General features: G+C 33.8%; 1 protein-coding gene across 1 annotated transcript; it reads right to left on the bottom strand.

The window, feature by feature from the left end:
* Positions 1–4,186: 4,186 nt before the first annotated feature.
* Positions 4,187–5,082, bottom strand: LOC108463996 (oleosin-like). Its single transcript, XM_017764044.2, has one exon. It carries the CDS (start codon positions 4,827–4,829, stop codon positions 4,353–4,355), a length of 477 nt encoding a protein of 158 aa, XP_017619533.1. The 5' UTR covers positions 4,830–5,082; the 3' UTR covers positions 4,187–4,352.
* Positions 5,083–14,046: the final 8,964 nt, after the last annotated feature.

Here is a 14,046-nt window from a genome sequence, read left to right as displayed (position 1 = left end):
TTGTTCATGTTTAAATTTCATCCGTATTTTGCACAATTTTAACTTTAAATTTATTTAAGAATTATATCATTATATATGACATAATTTAGCAAGTGTAATATTAAAAAAAAAATAATCCACTTAGTTTTACATTTTTTTATAATTAGCATTTTAACAATTTAACCTCATATTTTATATTTTATTTATATAAATAATGTATGTTAAATTTGATGTAAATTAAAAATAAGCTAACTATAAAATAGTCGATTACACAACTATTAATTTAATAGATTTCGTCACTCAATTTTTCAAAATCAAATATTTTAATCACGCTCATTAGTTGTCTTTAGATAAGTGACGGAAAGTTGAGGTAGGTCTTTTTTTATTGGCCTAATAATAATGTTAACCCTCTAATGTAAAAAAAAACAATTTAGTTGTAATCTAAATAATTCAAAAAAGGAAAAATAGTTAATTTTTTTTCAAAATATTCCTTAGCGTACCTCCAAAACCCACTAAATTTAGAAGAGCATTTAATATTATTCATATTATGCTTATTTTAAATTGATGCCACCATCGTGAATATTATAAAAAAACAAGTTGACTTAAATCCAACTTAGTCTCATATTTTAAATTAATAGCATATTATTTAATTAAATTCCTCCCAAAACATTAATGCTTAATGGTATTACAAGCCATTTATCTTTTTAAAAAAATCAATTAAGCCTCTTCAAACTTTTTACATACAATTAAGCCTTTGAATTACAAAAGCTGACCAAATAGACCCTTTAACTAACGTTGATTGTTAGTATTTAATGGTCATGCTGGTGTGACCATTAACAGATGCCACATCAATATTGAGTACTAACGGTCAATGTCAATAAAAGGATCTATTTAACCAATTTTGTCAGTTTAAGGCTCAATCGAATCAAGAAGGTCGGAAGAGTTTAACTGATTTTTTAAAAAAGTTTTGAGGATTTATTTTATCAGTAAGTAAAAAATTAGTAATTTTTTAGATTATTAAAAAACCATTATTTTGGAAAAAAAAATCTTATTTTAAAAATATACAAAACCTTAATTTTCGAGTAGAAAAAAAATGCAATATGAACTATTTCATGAAATGAAAAATCTTGGTAAGGGTTTTTTTTGTGCTTTGTTTTTCTTTTTTTCTTTTTTTCCAACTTGCCACCAATAACTTGCAAACTTAAGTAATCCAAGTAGGTTGGTCAAATTACCAAAAACCCAAAAACTCCCCAAAAATCTAGATTAGGAATTGAAATATAAGCTAAATTAAACCAAGAGAGGTAATTTTGTCAATTCCATGTCTAATGAGATGCCCAACTAATCTCTCTCTAATGCTCATTAATCTTTTTCCTGTTCTTCTTTTGATCATTTGATTTCTTTTTGTATTTTTTTATTTTTAATACATATATTTTGATTTTTATTTATAATTTATGTGTGCTTTTTAGATTTTTAAATCACTTTTATAATTTTCATCTGAACTTTTTAAATATTTTCCTTTTCTTTTTGAATTCTTTAGAACTAAAACTAAATTGACAAATTTTATAAATATTGAATGCTAAAGTTATTGAATTTTTAAAATTGGAACTAAAATAATATTTTGTAAACATCAAAGGTTAAATTTATTAAAAATTTAAATTTATGATCTAATTGATAGAATATGTAAATATTGAAAAACTAAATTATTATTAGGTCAATAGAAAAGGCCCACGTCACTAAACTAATGGCAACTAATAAAAAAGATTAAAATATATGATTTCAAAATGTTGAGTGACTAAAAAACAATTAATAATTAGATGACAAAATAGAACTAAAAACATAATTGAGTGACTAATTTTATAGTTTGCCCATTAAAATTTCCAATTACTTGATTTATATAATAAACTTTCGACCGCTTAATAAATAGTATTACTATTTTAGATCAATATGATAAAATATCAGATCAAACATGAATGATAAATACAAATATCTATAAAATTAGTGATTAAATCGTTAAAATATTAATCATAGAAAGAAATACGCAGAATGTAAAATCACTTTAGTTTTTTACTCGTGTAAATGGATCAGATTTTACGAAGCACAAGCATTTTCTAGTAAATAAAACATTGAACCCTACCCAAAATTTGTATAAAAATATCAACTGCATATTCCACAAAAAGGGGTTAAACGCAAGCCTTTGACTATAAACAATCTCGATTCATGATGTTAAATTTCTTATACATACAAAACTTAAATGGTATTTTATGTCCCTGCACCTAATAACTCGGAATTGTCAAAATTCTTGGAATTTGAATGAAATTCTTTTTAGGTATGATCAGTGAAATGCCTCGTCCAAATTAGGGTTTAGCTTTGGAACAAACTTTCACAACTAGGATAAAAATCATCCATGCATTAGTTCGTCTTTCTACTGAAGAGAAAATCTACCAGAAGTGGATTGAACTACTACGGGTTGAGTGGAAAATGACTTGTTATCAAGTCTTTAATTGGCGCCAGACCTCTAAACATTCCCTATTCCCTTTCTCTAATTAAAAAAATGGCACTCTATAAGTATATCCAACAACCCGTCTTACTAACTAATCTCATATAATCCATCAAGCAAGCATATTCCCCTAAAATAAAACCAGAACCACAAAAATGATGTGCTATATTTACAGTATGGATGAGGCGGTTGTTAATATTTATAGGCACACTTAGAAGATCCAACATGTCAATGTTACTATGTTAATGGTGAGTTGGTTGCAACAGTGACCAAGAAATCCAAACGCATAAACAGTGTTTGCAGGACGCAGTTGACTTTAGTTTCACCAAATATATATGAAAGTTATTCAACTCTATAATACCATGCGCACGTTGTGTACCTTTGCAATCACTCGTTTCCGCCATTTACCTATTTCCTTCCCTTTCTGCAACTCCCAATGCACAAGTTTTTGGAAACTGCTTATAAAATCAAGAATGATAATTTGGGGATAATTAGGACAAGCGCTCCTACCTAGAAAAGTCGAAATTAAGAAAATAAATAACTGAATAAATATATGGACGAATTTATTGCCTGAAATTTTCAACTCCAGCAGCTCAACAATTCTGTCAATTGTTGCCTCACAAATCATATCAGATGTAAAAACAACAGCAGGAGTACTTGGGGCCAACAAGGAGACCTTTCCACCAATGAGTAGTTGTAGAGTGAATAGCATTCCTTATACAACGTAAAGCTCTCTCTCATTCTAAAATACCCTGCTGGAGCTGGATAGAAGCTGCAACATCCTACACGAAGGAAGGAAACTATTAATGCATGCCAACCTCATATAAAGAAACCAATAAGACCTTTAACCAGATATTAAAGAGCATATTTCTTTCAAATAAGAGACACCATTGCCATCATTGACCTTCATTCTGATTAGGAAACAAAGTAAAAGCCCCCAAAACACAACATTGGATCACGCTATTACATGCCAAACAATTTTATGTACTATTTCTCTTTCATGAAGATACTGAAAAGAACAAAAGGGAACTTGAGACAGTTTCAGTTTAATAACAGTATACTATATTTTAAATATTATTAGGAGCACTTGTAAGTTTAAATAGTCATCACCTCTCCATGTAGTAGTTCTCCAAGCAAACATGGATGTGTAATTGGTGAATATTGCAAGTTCGCCGCAGCTTCAAGTGAAACATTAGGAGTTTGTCTGCGACAAAATCTGATGAGTTCCAATAGTGGGTAAGGAAGGTCTTGGCATATATGCATAGCCATCAAATCCCCTCCTATGTGTTTCCCGGATAACTATAAACAATGCTTCATTATCTGGGATGCTTTCTATGAACTGCAACCCACTTTGAAGTAATTCATAGAAGAGCAACCTGCATTTATCTTCCTTGACCAACAGCCAAATCAAGTCCAAACAACTGTGCAACCACTCAATTAAAGCCTTGTCTGGTCTCTAGGACATTCCAACACATTCTTAATTCCTCTATTGTCTTTGATCCCAATAAGCCAACCAATTCAGCATATGGATGAAGATTTCAGCATGTAACACTGGTTTCAAGTTACATACAAGCCCAGTTAAAATGATCTTGCAACAGAGCCAACGTAAATTGCTTACAGCATTACATCAAATACATATTTAATCAAAATTCAACATTACTCACTAAAAGGGTTAGTCTGAACTTTGAAAATTCAGTCAGTCTTGTAAGCTTTTCGATGAAACCAAGCAATACCTTTCTATCTTAAATATTACAAATCAACACATCCGATCCATTATAAAAAAATTTCAATTGAAAACAACAACATTGTTTTTTACTCAAACACACAAAACCACCATCACAAATCTAAGTAATAAAAGAAGGGGAAAATCCATTGCTCATGCACCAGAAGCAACATCCCTGACCTTGCTTTGCAAGTATCCAACATAGTCCTTGACATGGCTAGCCGTGTCATAAATCCGGGTTCGTGCAGAACCAACCCGGTTGGACCCAGGTGGGTGCATGCCCCAAAAGTAGCGGAACATCCAAGTGGAGCCAGCCGCGACGGCGCCTCCGAAGCCGCACGCCAACAAGAAGCCGGCAGCGGTGAGAAAGAGCAGGGTGCATCCGGGGAGCCAAATGGGGCTAGTAAAAAGAACCAATGGCATAAAAAAGATGAACCCGAGAACGGTGGCAGAGAGGGCGAGAGCAGTGAGGATTAGGAGAGTTAAGGCCGAAACGAAAAAGATGAATAAGAAAGCGAGAAGAGGGGTGGTGTTGGGTGCATGAGATAGGATTATTTGTAGGAAAGTGAAGGCAGGGGCGATGCAGGTAGGCCTTGCCGGCCGCTGCTGGCTCGGATTACTTTCCGCCATGCTTGAGAAATGGGAGCTCCAAGATGGAGGAGGAGTTGAGGGAGAGGGGCTACAATTGTGGGAATAGACACCGGAAAGGGGTGACTTTTGCCAGGAAATTGCAAATCTCTCCAATTCATTCAAGATACCTTTTTCCTATTACAGTCTTTGAAGGAATAGACTGGTGAATAAAAAAAATTTATTTCTGTACCCCATTCAGGATTAAAAAAGTTGACAGGAGAGGTTAAAAGGCGGAAAAAAATTGGGCAGAAAGAAGTTAATTTAAATCGTTGAATTCGAATTATTGTAGGAGGAATACATTATATTTATTTATAAGCTTGTAATATTATATTTTAATAGAAGTATAGTAAGATTAAAATGCTTTATTCTAATTAATATAAAATAAATAGAATTTAATAAGGATTTAAAAACCTTATTCTAAAATAAAATAAAAGAAGTGTAATTATATATAAATTTTACTTTTATTTTATTTTATCACTGTATTTTATTTAAATAATGATTCAGGTCACTTAATTCTAACAATTTCCACCTTGACACGAATTCTTAATAAATAAGTTCTTCATCGCGAACTCTCAACAAACAAGTTTTCCACCTCTTTTATAAAACCCCTTAAGGGTTTAACTTCAACAATTAACACCAACCAAGTCTAAGAAATGCTTAAATTTGGTTATAGGAAGTGACTTAGTCATCATATCTGCAGCATTTTCATGAATACTAATTTTGCTCAGAACAATATCACCACGAGCAATAATATCACGAATAAAATGATACCAAATATCAATATGTTTTGTTCTCTCATGAAACATTTGATCTTTTGTAAGGAAGATTGTACTCTGACTATCACAAAATACTGTACTGATTTGAAGGTCTTCATTGAGTTCACTAAAGAGTCCCTTCAACTAAATAACTTCTTTACAAGCCTCAGTAATCGCCATATACTCAGCTTCAGTGGTAGAAAAAGCGACTGTAGTTTGCAAAGTGGCTTTCCAACTTATTGCACAACCTCTGATTGTAAAGACATAACCTATCAGAGATCTTCTTCTGTTAAAGTCTCCAGCAAAATTAGCATCAATATACCCAATGACTCCATCTCTAGTTCTTCCAGATTGTAAGCAAACATCAGTAGTACCTCATAAGTATCTTAAAATCCATTGAACTGTTCTCCAATGTTCTTTACTAGGATTCACCATGTATTTGCTAACTACACTAACTGCATATAATAAATCTGGACGTGAACAAACCATAGCATACATGAGAGATCCCGCTACACTAGAGTATGGAATGTAACACCCCTAACCCATATCTAAAGTCGGAATAAGGTTACGAGGCATTACCAAATAATATATCCCATTCACATACATTTATACATTCATTATCAAAAACCATTCGTAAACATTCACATTGTCCCTTATAAGGTTCTACGAGACCTTAAAACATGCTTAAGAGTGGTTCAGAACTAAACCGATCACATATAAAAATTTCCGAACATTTAGAAAAATTTTACATTCATATGTCAGACGCCCGTGTAAGCAGGCCGTGTGCCTCACACAACTACCAGACACGCTCGTGTCTTAGGTAGTGTGAAAATAGAGCATACATATTGACTTGCACCACACGGCCGGAGACACGCCCGTGAGCTTTGGCCGTGGGAAAACTAGAGAGGTTACTGACTTGGGTCACACAGCCAACCACACGCCCATGTGTCTAGCTCGTGTACCCTTCGAAATGGCTACACACGCCCATATGCCAAGGCTGTGTGCCTCATACGGTCATCAGACACGCCCGTGTGTCTAAGTCATGCTCGAAACTGACTTAAATTCGCAGGGCTACCTCAGGGGACACACGGCCATGTAACATAACCGTGTGTCGCACACGGCTGAGACACACACCCGTGTCTCTACCCGTGTGGACAAAAATAGGCCATTTGAAAAGCCAATTTTGCCACCCTTTTCTCATGCACACATGGCAACCAAATTTGTACAATTTCAACACATATATAAGCAACCAAAACATACTATTCCAAACACATAACAAGCTATCTATCATCAACCAATCCAACTACTAAGTTCCATATACAAATATACCAAATCCATCAAAATTTTTCCATTCATCAAACATTGATAACTAACCAAATCAACATTCATTTAACTATATCCACAACTATAGCAAATATACCAAAATGACATTAGTCTATACATGTCATATATGATATATAAAAAGCTTCAAAAGTACCAACGAGTTGATTCGATAGTGTGATGATGGTTCCTGATGATCCCTGATGTCTGAGCTAGCTTCGATACTCTATAAAACAAAGACAAATATCACACAGTAAGCTTCATAGCTTAGTAAGTTCATACCAAATATACTCAACAGTTCATATAATACAAAACATCAATTACTAAACACTTATTAGTTCTTATATCATCATTCAATTCTAATCCACCACCATTTAACATGTATATACAAATTCATCAAGCTTCATACACATAGTATCAACTACCACATAGGTATCATACATACCTGAACTTTTCTGTATTTATTTATTTCATTCTCACCTCTTTGTTCAATACATTAATTCATTCAGAAGTCATTCGATGCTCTAAGAATTCGCACACTTAGTGCCATCACATTAAACTGAAGTTATCTCAGTATCGCACACTTAGTGCCTCATATAACCGAAGCTATTCCAATTCGCACACTAAGTGCTATTTATAGCCGAAGCTATTTTAAAACACACACTAAGTGCCAAACATAGTCGATTTATCATCGTACCCAATCGTAGTCACAGATATACAATTTATGCATTATTAAAGCATTAAAAACATAATTGTAACTTCATTTATCACGTACGAACTTACCTCATACTCAGAATTGACGAATCGGATCAATTACTCGATAACCTTTGCTTTTCCCCGATTTAAATCCGAGTTCTTTCTTTATTGATCTATATGTATTCAAAATTAACCCATTTAATCAACAATTCATTCAATTTACTCCAAAAACACATAAATGGGCATTTTGCACATTAGCCCCTAATTTTTCACATTTCCTCAATTTAGTCCTTATTTCAAAACAACTCAGAATACACAAAATTTCAACATGCTCATGTTAGACTGAATTTTTCTTTGGTCTTTAGCAGTCCATTAATTCCATTTATTTCACATTTAGACCCCTATATTTTCAAATTTCAAAATTTAGTCCACAATAAGTATTTTTATTAAAAAATCACTTAACTAAACATGTATATCAAACACCAAGCTTGCATAATTCATCATCAAACATTATAAATCTCAAGAATTCATCAATGGAAACTTTGAAAATCATCAACACTTTCAAAAATTGAAGCATGGGCTAGCTAGAACTCAAAACAACGATCACAAAAATGTAGAAATTATCAAAAATCAAACAAAATACATACCTCAATCAAGCCAAGTGTGTGTCAAATATCAAAAGCCCTAAATGACCATCTCCTTCTTCTTATTTTCGGCTAGGATGAACTAAAATGATGATAATTTCATTTGTTTTATCATATATATCATTAATAATTTAATTACTATTTTATCATTATTTAAAGCACTTAAAACACATAATATAAGGCCATTAAAGTCCATTAACCTTGTCAATGGCATAATAACATCATAAGGACCTCCCAATTAACAAGCCATGGCAATTAAACACTTTTACAAAGTGGAATGCAACTTTTTCATTTTACGCGATTAAGTCTTTTTCTCAAATTAAGCATTCAAATGATAAAATTAGCATATGAAATTTTCACACATATATAATCATATGCTGTAAAAATAAAAAATAATATTAAAATAATTTTTCTGACATCAAATTTGTGGTTCCGACACCACTGTTTTGATTTAGCTAAAATCGGGCTGTTACATGGAACATGTAACATGTACTTAATCTTATTATCTGATTGTGGAGACAAAGCCAATGAAAGTCTAAAATGGGTTACTAAAGGAGTACTAACAGGCTACCCCTTCTGACTTAGGTACAATTTACTTACTTTTCTATCTCTGAGAATCTCCATACCAAATATCTTCTTTGCTGATCCCAAATCTTTCATCTCAAATTCTTCACTTAGTTGTCCTTTGACCTTTCTTATCTCTCCTTTATTTTTTACTACTATCAACATGTCATCAACATAAAGAAGTAGATACACAAAAGAACCATCATTGTTTTTCTTAAAGTAAATACGACTGTCAAAACTACTTCTTTTGAAATCATGAGAAGTCATAAAGGAATCAAACCTCTTGTACCACTGTCTTGGTGACTGTTTCAAATCGTAAATTGACTTTTTCAGCAAGCAAACATAGTCTTTTTTTTCTGAGACTGTAAAACCCTCTGGTTGTTGCATGTAAATATCCTCCTCAAGTTCTCCATGCAAAAATACAGTTTTTACATCTAACTGCTCAAGCTCCAAATCATGCGTGGCGACAATACCAAGCAAAGATCAAATCAAACTATGCTTCACAACTGGGGAGAACACATCTGTGAAGGCCACTCCTGGAATTTGATTGTAACCCTTTCTAACAAGCCTTGCTTTATGTAACATCTCAAATTAGTGCCTAGTTAGAACAATGGTTTCGAGACCAAAAGTATGAGATAAAAATAATTATTTTATGATTATTATGAGGTCCATGATATGTATGCATGCTTGTGTGAGAATTTCATGAAGAAATTCTATGCATAAAATGTCCAATTGAACTTTAGGGACCAAATTGAATAAGATGCAAAACTTGTGTTCTAGAAGTTTTTAGGATTAAATTTCCTTAGTTTATAAATTAGAAGGTCCTAGTTAGCAATTTGACCAATTTCTATAATTTTGGACAAAAATGGATATGCATAGGAAAAATTTGAAAGAAAGGCTTTAAGGACATTTTAGTCATTTGGTAATTAAAAGAATAAAAAGGGAAAAATCAAAGAAAAATTTTCTCATCTTTTTCAATCTAGGGCCGAAAATAAGCTCTCCATAGCTAGGGTTTCTTCACTTTCCAAGCTTGATTGTAAGTCAATCCTAGCCCCGTTTTTAATGTTCTTTACATTTTTGAAGTTGTCATCAACCAATCTAGTTATTTGTACCATTATTTTGAGCTAGGGTTCATGTTAAAAAACTTACCCATGTGTGTCATGCATGTATTTTGATGTTTAATGGAGGAATATAAAAGTTTGATGTGTGTTTAACATCTTTTGCTAAGTGATTTTTTATGGAAATGCATAAAAAGGACCTATTTGTAAAAGATGCAAAATGAGTAGTAAGATATATGTTTTAATGAGAAATGAGGGCTTTTATGAGCATGTTATAATTTTGTCTAGGCTTGGGTAACAAAGAAAATGAACACATTTCATTTTACGAGCCTAGGAGCTAAATTGTAATTATGTGAAAGTTTAGGGGCAAAATTGTAATTTTTCCAAAGAATGATTTATGGACTGATTTGAACAATGTGATAATTAAATAAGTGAAATTTGATATTATAGATAAAGAAAATGGAGTCCGGACCTAAACTAAGGGAAAAGCAAGGTTTTGGACTAAAACGTAAAGTTAGCAATATTTTGGAACCTAGGTAAGTTGTGTGTAAGTAATTCAACAATTTCATTATCGTGTATTTAATGCTTGGTGTTGTATGAAATATGTGTAAATGCCCTTATGGAATTTGAATTGAAATGATTCAATAATAATTTGATGATAGCTTTGTATCTCAAAAATCTCAGGTGACCCTAAGGAATACTTAGGATTTGGATGTCATGATATCATGATTAATGAGATACTGTGTAAGACCATGTTTGAGACATGGCATCAGCATCGGTACGCAATCCCGTGTAAGACCATATCAGGGATATGGCTTCGACATCGATAAGTGATTTCGTATAAGATCATGTTTGGGACATGACATCGATATAAGGTCCCATTTAAGACCATGTCTGGGACATGGCGTCGACACCGATTCAAGACTTCGTAGAAGACCATATCTGGGATATGGCATCAATGTGCAGTACTATGTAAGACTATGTTTGGGACATGGCTGTGGCACCCTATTTGGTGTATAACAGTCCCAAACATCCTCCCGTATTCTAAGTGGTTCAACGGGCCTTTCAAGATCAAAGTTAAGAGATGGAGAAATATGAATAAGCTATAAGTAGTACAGGTATGTACGTAAACCTCATGAGTATGGAATTTGAGCCGTGATGGAAAATTTAGCATGAGTAAGAAAGAGTAAGATAAGTCGTGTAGTTCAATGACATTAATATCAATTATTATTATGTCCATTGTGTGTAAATTGAAAATGTAGTGGTAATTAGTAGCATTTTTAACTCATGAAATTGTATGATCTATGTTGTTTATTAGTTACATACAACTTACTAAGCTTTATTCTTACCCCTTCTCTCTTTTCCTTTTTCTTAGCATTGCTAAGCTAGATCGGGGATCGTAGACGTCAGAGCTCAAGTCACACTATCAACAAATCTTTTAGGGTCTATTTGGTTTAATACATTTAAGTATGGCATGTATAGGGGACTTATTATTATTTTTATACGTGTCATATTGGTTGGCCAAAGTGATGGCCCATATTGGTATACTAATTCATTTTGTATATGGCCATGAAGTATGGCTCATATTGATTATTGGGTTGTAATCTTAGATATTGATGCATGCATGAGATGTGCTGAAGCCTTTGAGGTGTGTGATGAGTTGGTTGTTGACAATGAATGATAAAATATGGAATCTATGCTTGATGGATGATTGATGTCACTTGGTTAGGTTATAGCATGGTTTAAAGTAAGGAAATGTTTTGAATGATTCTAGTAAGTTATAGAGACCCAAATATGTATACTTTGGCATGTAATTGTCATGCATGAGTTAAACTATGGATGTTTAAGTAAACCATTTATGCCATGATATTCACCATTGGTATATGAGGGTGTGCATGTGTTAGTGAGGATGAGAAAAGGGCTTGGAAAATAGCCTCAAAGTTGTCTACACGGGTAGACACACGGGCATGTGTCTAGGCCGTGTGTGACATACGGTCAGCCCCGGCGTGTTGTCCGGACATGTGTTCCTTACACCCTAGTTTTGCAAGTCAATATGCATGGTAGTAAACACACAGGCAGAGTTACGGCCGTGTGTCCCAATCGTGTAGAAGACAAGGCCTCAGGACATGGATGTGTACCCAGGCCGTGTGGAGTCTGCACCTTAAATGCGAAAATTAAATTCGCCACATGGCCTAGCACACAAGCGTGTGACTTGACCGTGTGACCTTTAATTAATGCTTACGTCATAAACAGAGAGTTATACGGGTTGAGGACACAAGCGTGTCCTAGCCACACGGCCTACCCACACGGACGTGTGGCTCTCCCAAGTTGGGAAAATTTTTCCTAAGTGTTGTAAAATTTTTAGAAACACCCAGTTTAGTTCGAACCAATTCTAATGCATGATTTGGGCCTTGTAGGCTCGTATTAGGGAAATTATGATTGAATATGAAAAATGTATGGGAAGTTGTGATTGTTTAGTTGTTAAGTCCAGTAATGCTCCGTAACCCTATTCCGATGATGGATACAGGTTAGGGGTGTTACACTTTATATCTGGGTTCTTCAACTCCTAGAGTCCCTTCTTTCTTTTTAAACACCCATTTACAACAAACAACCTTTTTGCCTTTAGGAAGTTTTACAAGATCCCATGTTCTGTTTTTGTGGAGTGATTCCATCTCCTCTTGCATAGCAAACATCCACTTTTTTTAGTCTTGACAGCTAACTACCTCAGAATAATTAGATGGCTCTTGGTTTGCATCTATATCTTCAGCCACATTTAAAGCATAAGCAACTAGATTAGCCTCAGTATATTTCTTTAGAGGATTAATTTCTCTTCTAGTTCTATTTTTGGCGATAAAGTATTGTGGTGAAGAAGTAACTCTATTCTCGATTTTTGTACTGGCTTGAATAGTCGACTCTGTATTAATCTGATGCTCTACCTACTTTTGATTTTTTAATTGGAAGAGTCTTTAAGAGATAAGTTAGGTAGCATAGAAGTATCATAAAAAACAACATCTCTGCTAATCACAACTTTTCTATTTTCAGGACACCATAACTTATACCCTTTTACACCAGCTTTATAACCAAGAAAAACACATTTAATGGATCTCGATTCCAATTTTCCATTATCACATGGGCATACGCAGGACAACCAAAGATCTTTAATTCAGAATAATTAGCAGGATTACCAGACCATACCTCTTATGGAGTCTTTTTCTCAATGGCAATGGATGGAGATCGGTTGATCAAAAAACATGCAGTAAAGGCTGCTTTTGCCCAAAACGACTTTGGTAAGTTGGCATTTGACAATATACATCGAACCTTCTCCATGATCATTTTGTTCATTCATTTTGCATGCGCAATGCCATTTTACTGTGGAGTGTGGTGAACTGTCAAGTGTCTCACGATCCCTTCTGACTTGCACAGTCTATTAAACTCATCAGGACAAAACTCTAAGCCATTTTTTGTGTGAAGGTATTTTATTTGTGTTGCTGTCTATTTTTCAATCATAATTTTCCAAGACTTAAATGTGGAAAACACATATCTTTTCTACTTCAGGAGGAATGCCCAAACTTTTCTGGAAAAATAATAAATAAAAGTTAGCATATAATTAGCTCTACCTTTCGAAGGCACTCTGGATGGCCCTCACAGATCAGAATGAATATACTCCAACATTCTATTCATGTTATGGATTCCTCTAGTGAATCGAACTCTTTTTTGCTTCCCAAAAACATAGTGCTAACAGAACTTCAGTTTGCAAATTCTTTACCCATTAAGAAGTCCTTTTTTGCTCAATTCTACCATGTCATTCTCACTCATATACCCTAGGCACATATGCCAAAGTTTAGTAATATCATCTTCTGACAAGGAATAGAAAGCGACAGCTACACCACCAATAACAGTAGAACCCTACAAAATATATAACTTGGCAGTCTTTCTCTGCCCTTTCATCACAACAAGGGTACCTTTGGAAATCTTTAAAATCCCACTTTCAGCTGTGTATCTATACCCTTTTGAATCAAGAGTACTCAACGAAATTAAATTTCTCTTCAATTCTAGAACATGTCGTACGCCACTAAGTGTTTTGACAATTCCATCAAACATCTTAACTTTAATTGTTCCAACACCTGCGATTTTACACGAAACATCATTTCCCATCAAAATAGCACCTTCAGACATTGTT

The sequence above is a fragment of the Gossypium arboreum genome, chromosome 2 (assembly GCF_025698485.1).
Source record: "Gossypium arboreum isolate Shixiya-1 chromosome 2, ASM2569848v2, whole genome shotgun sequence".
NCBI lineage: Eukaryota > Viridiplantae > Streptophyta > Magnoliopsida > Malvales > Malvaceae > Gossypium > Gossypium arboreum.
Note: the sequence above shows the minus strand (reverse complement) of the source record. Positions and strands in the feature narration are given on the sequence as shown.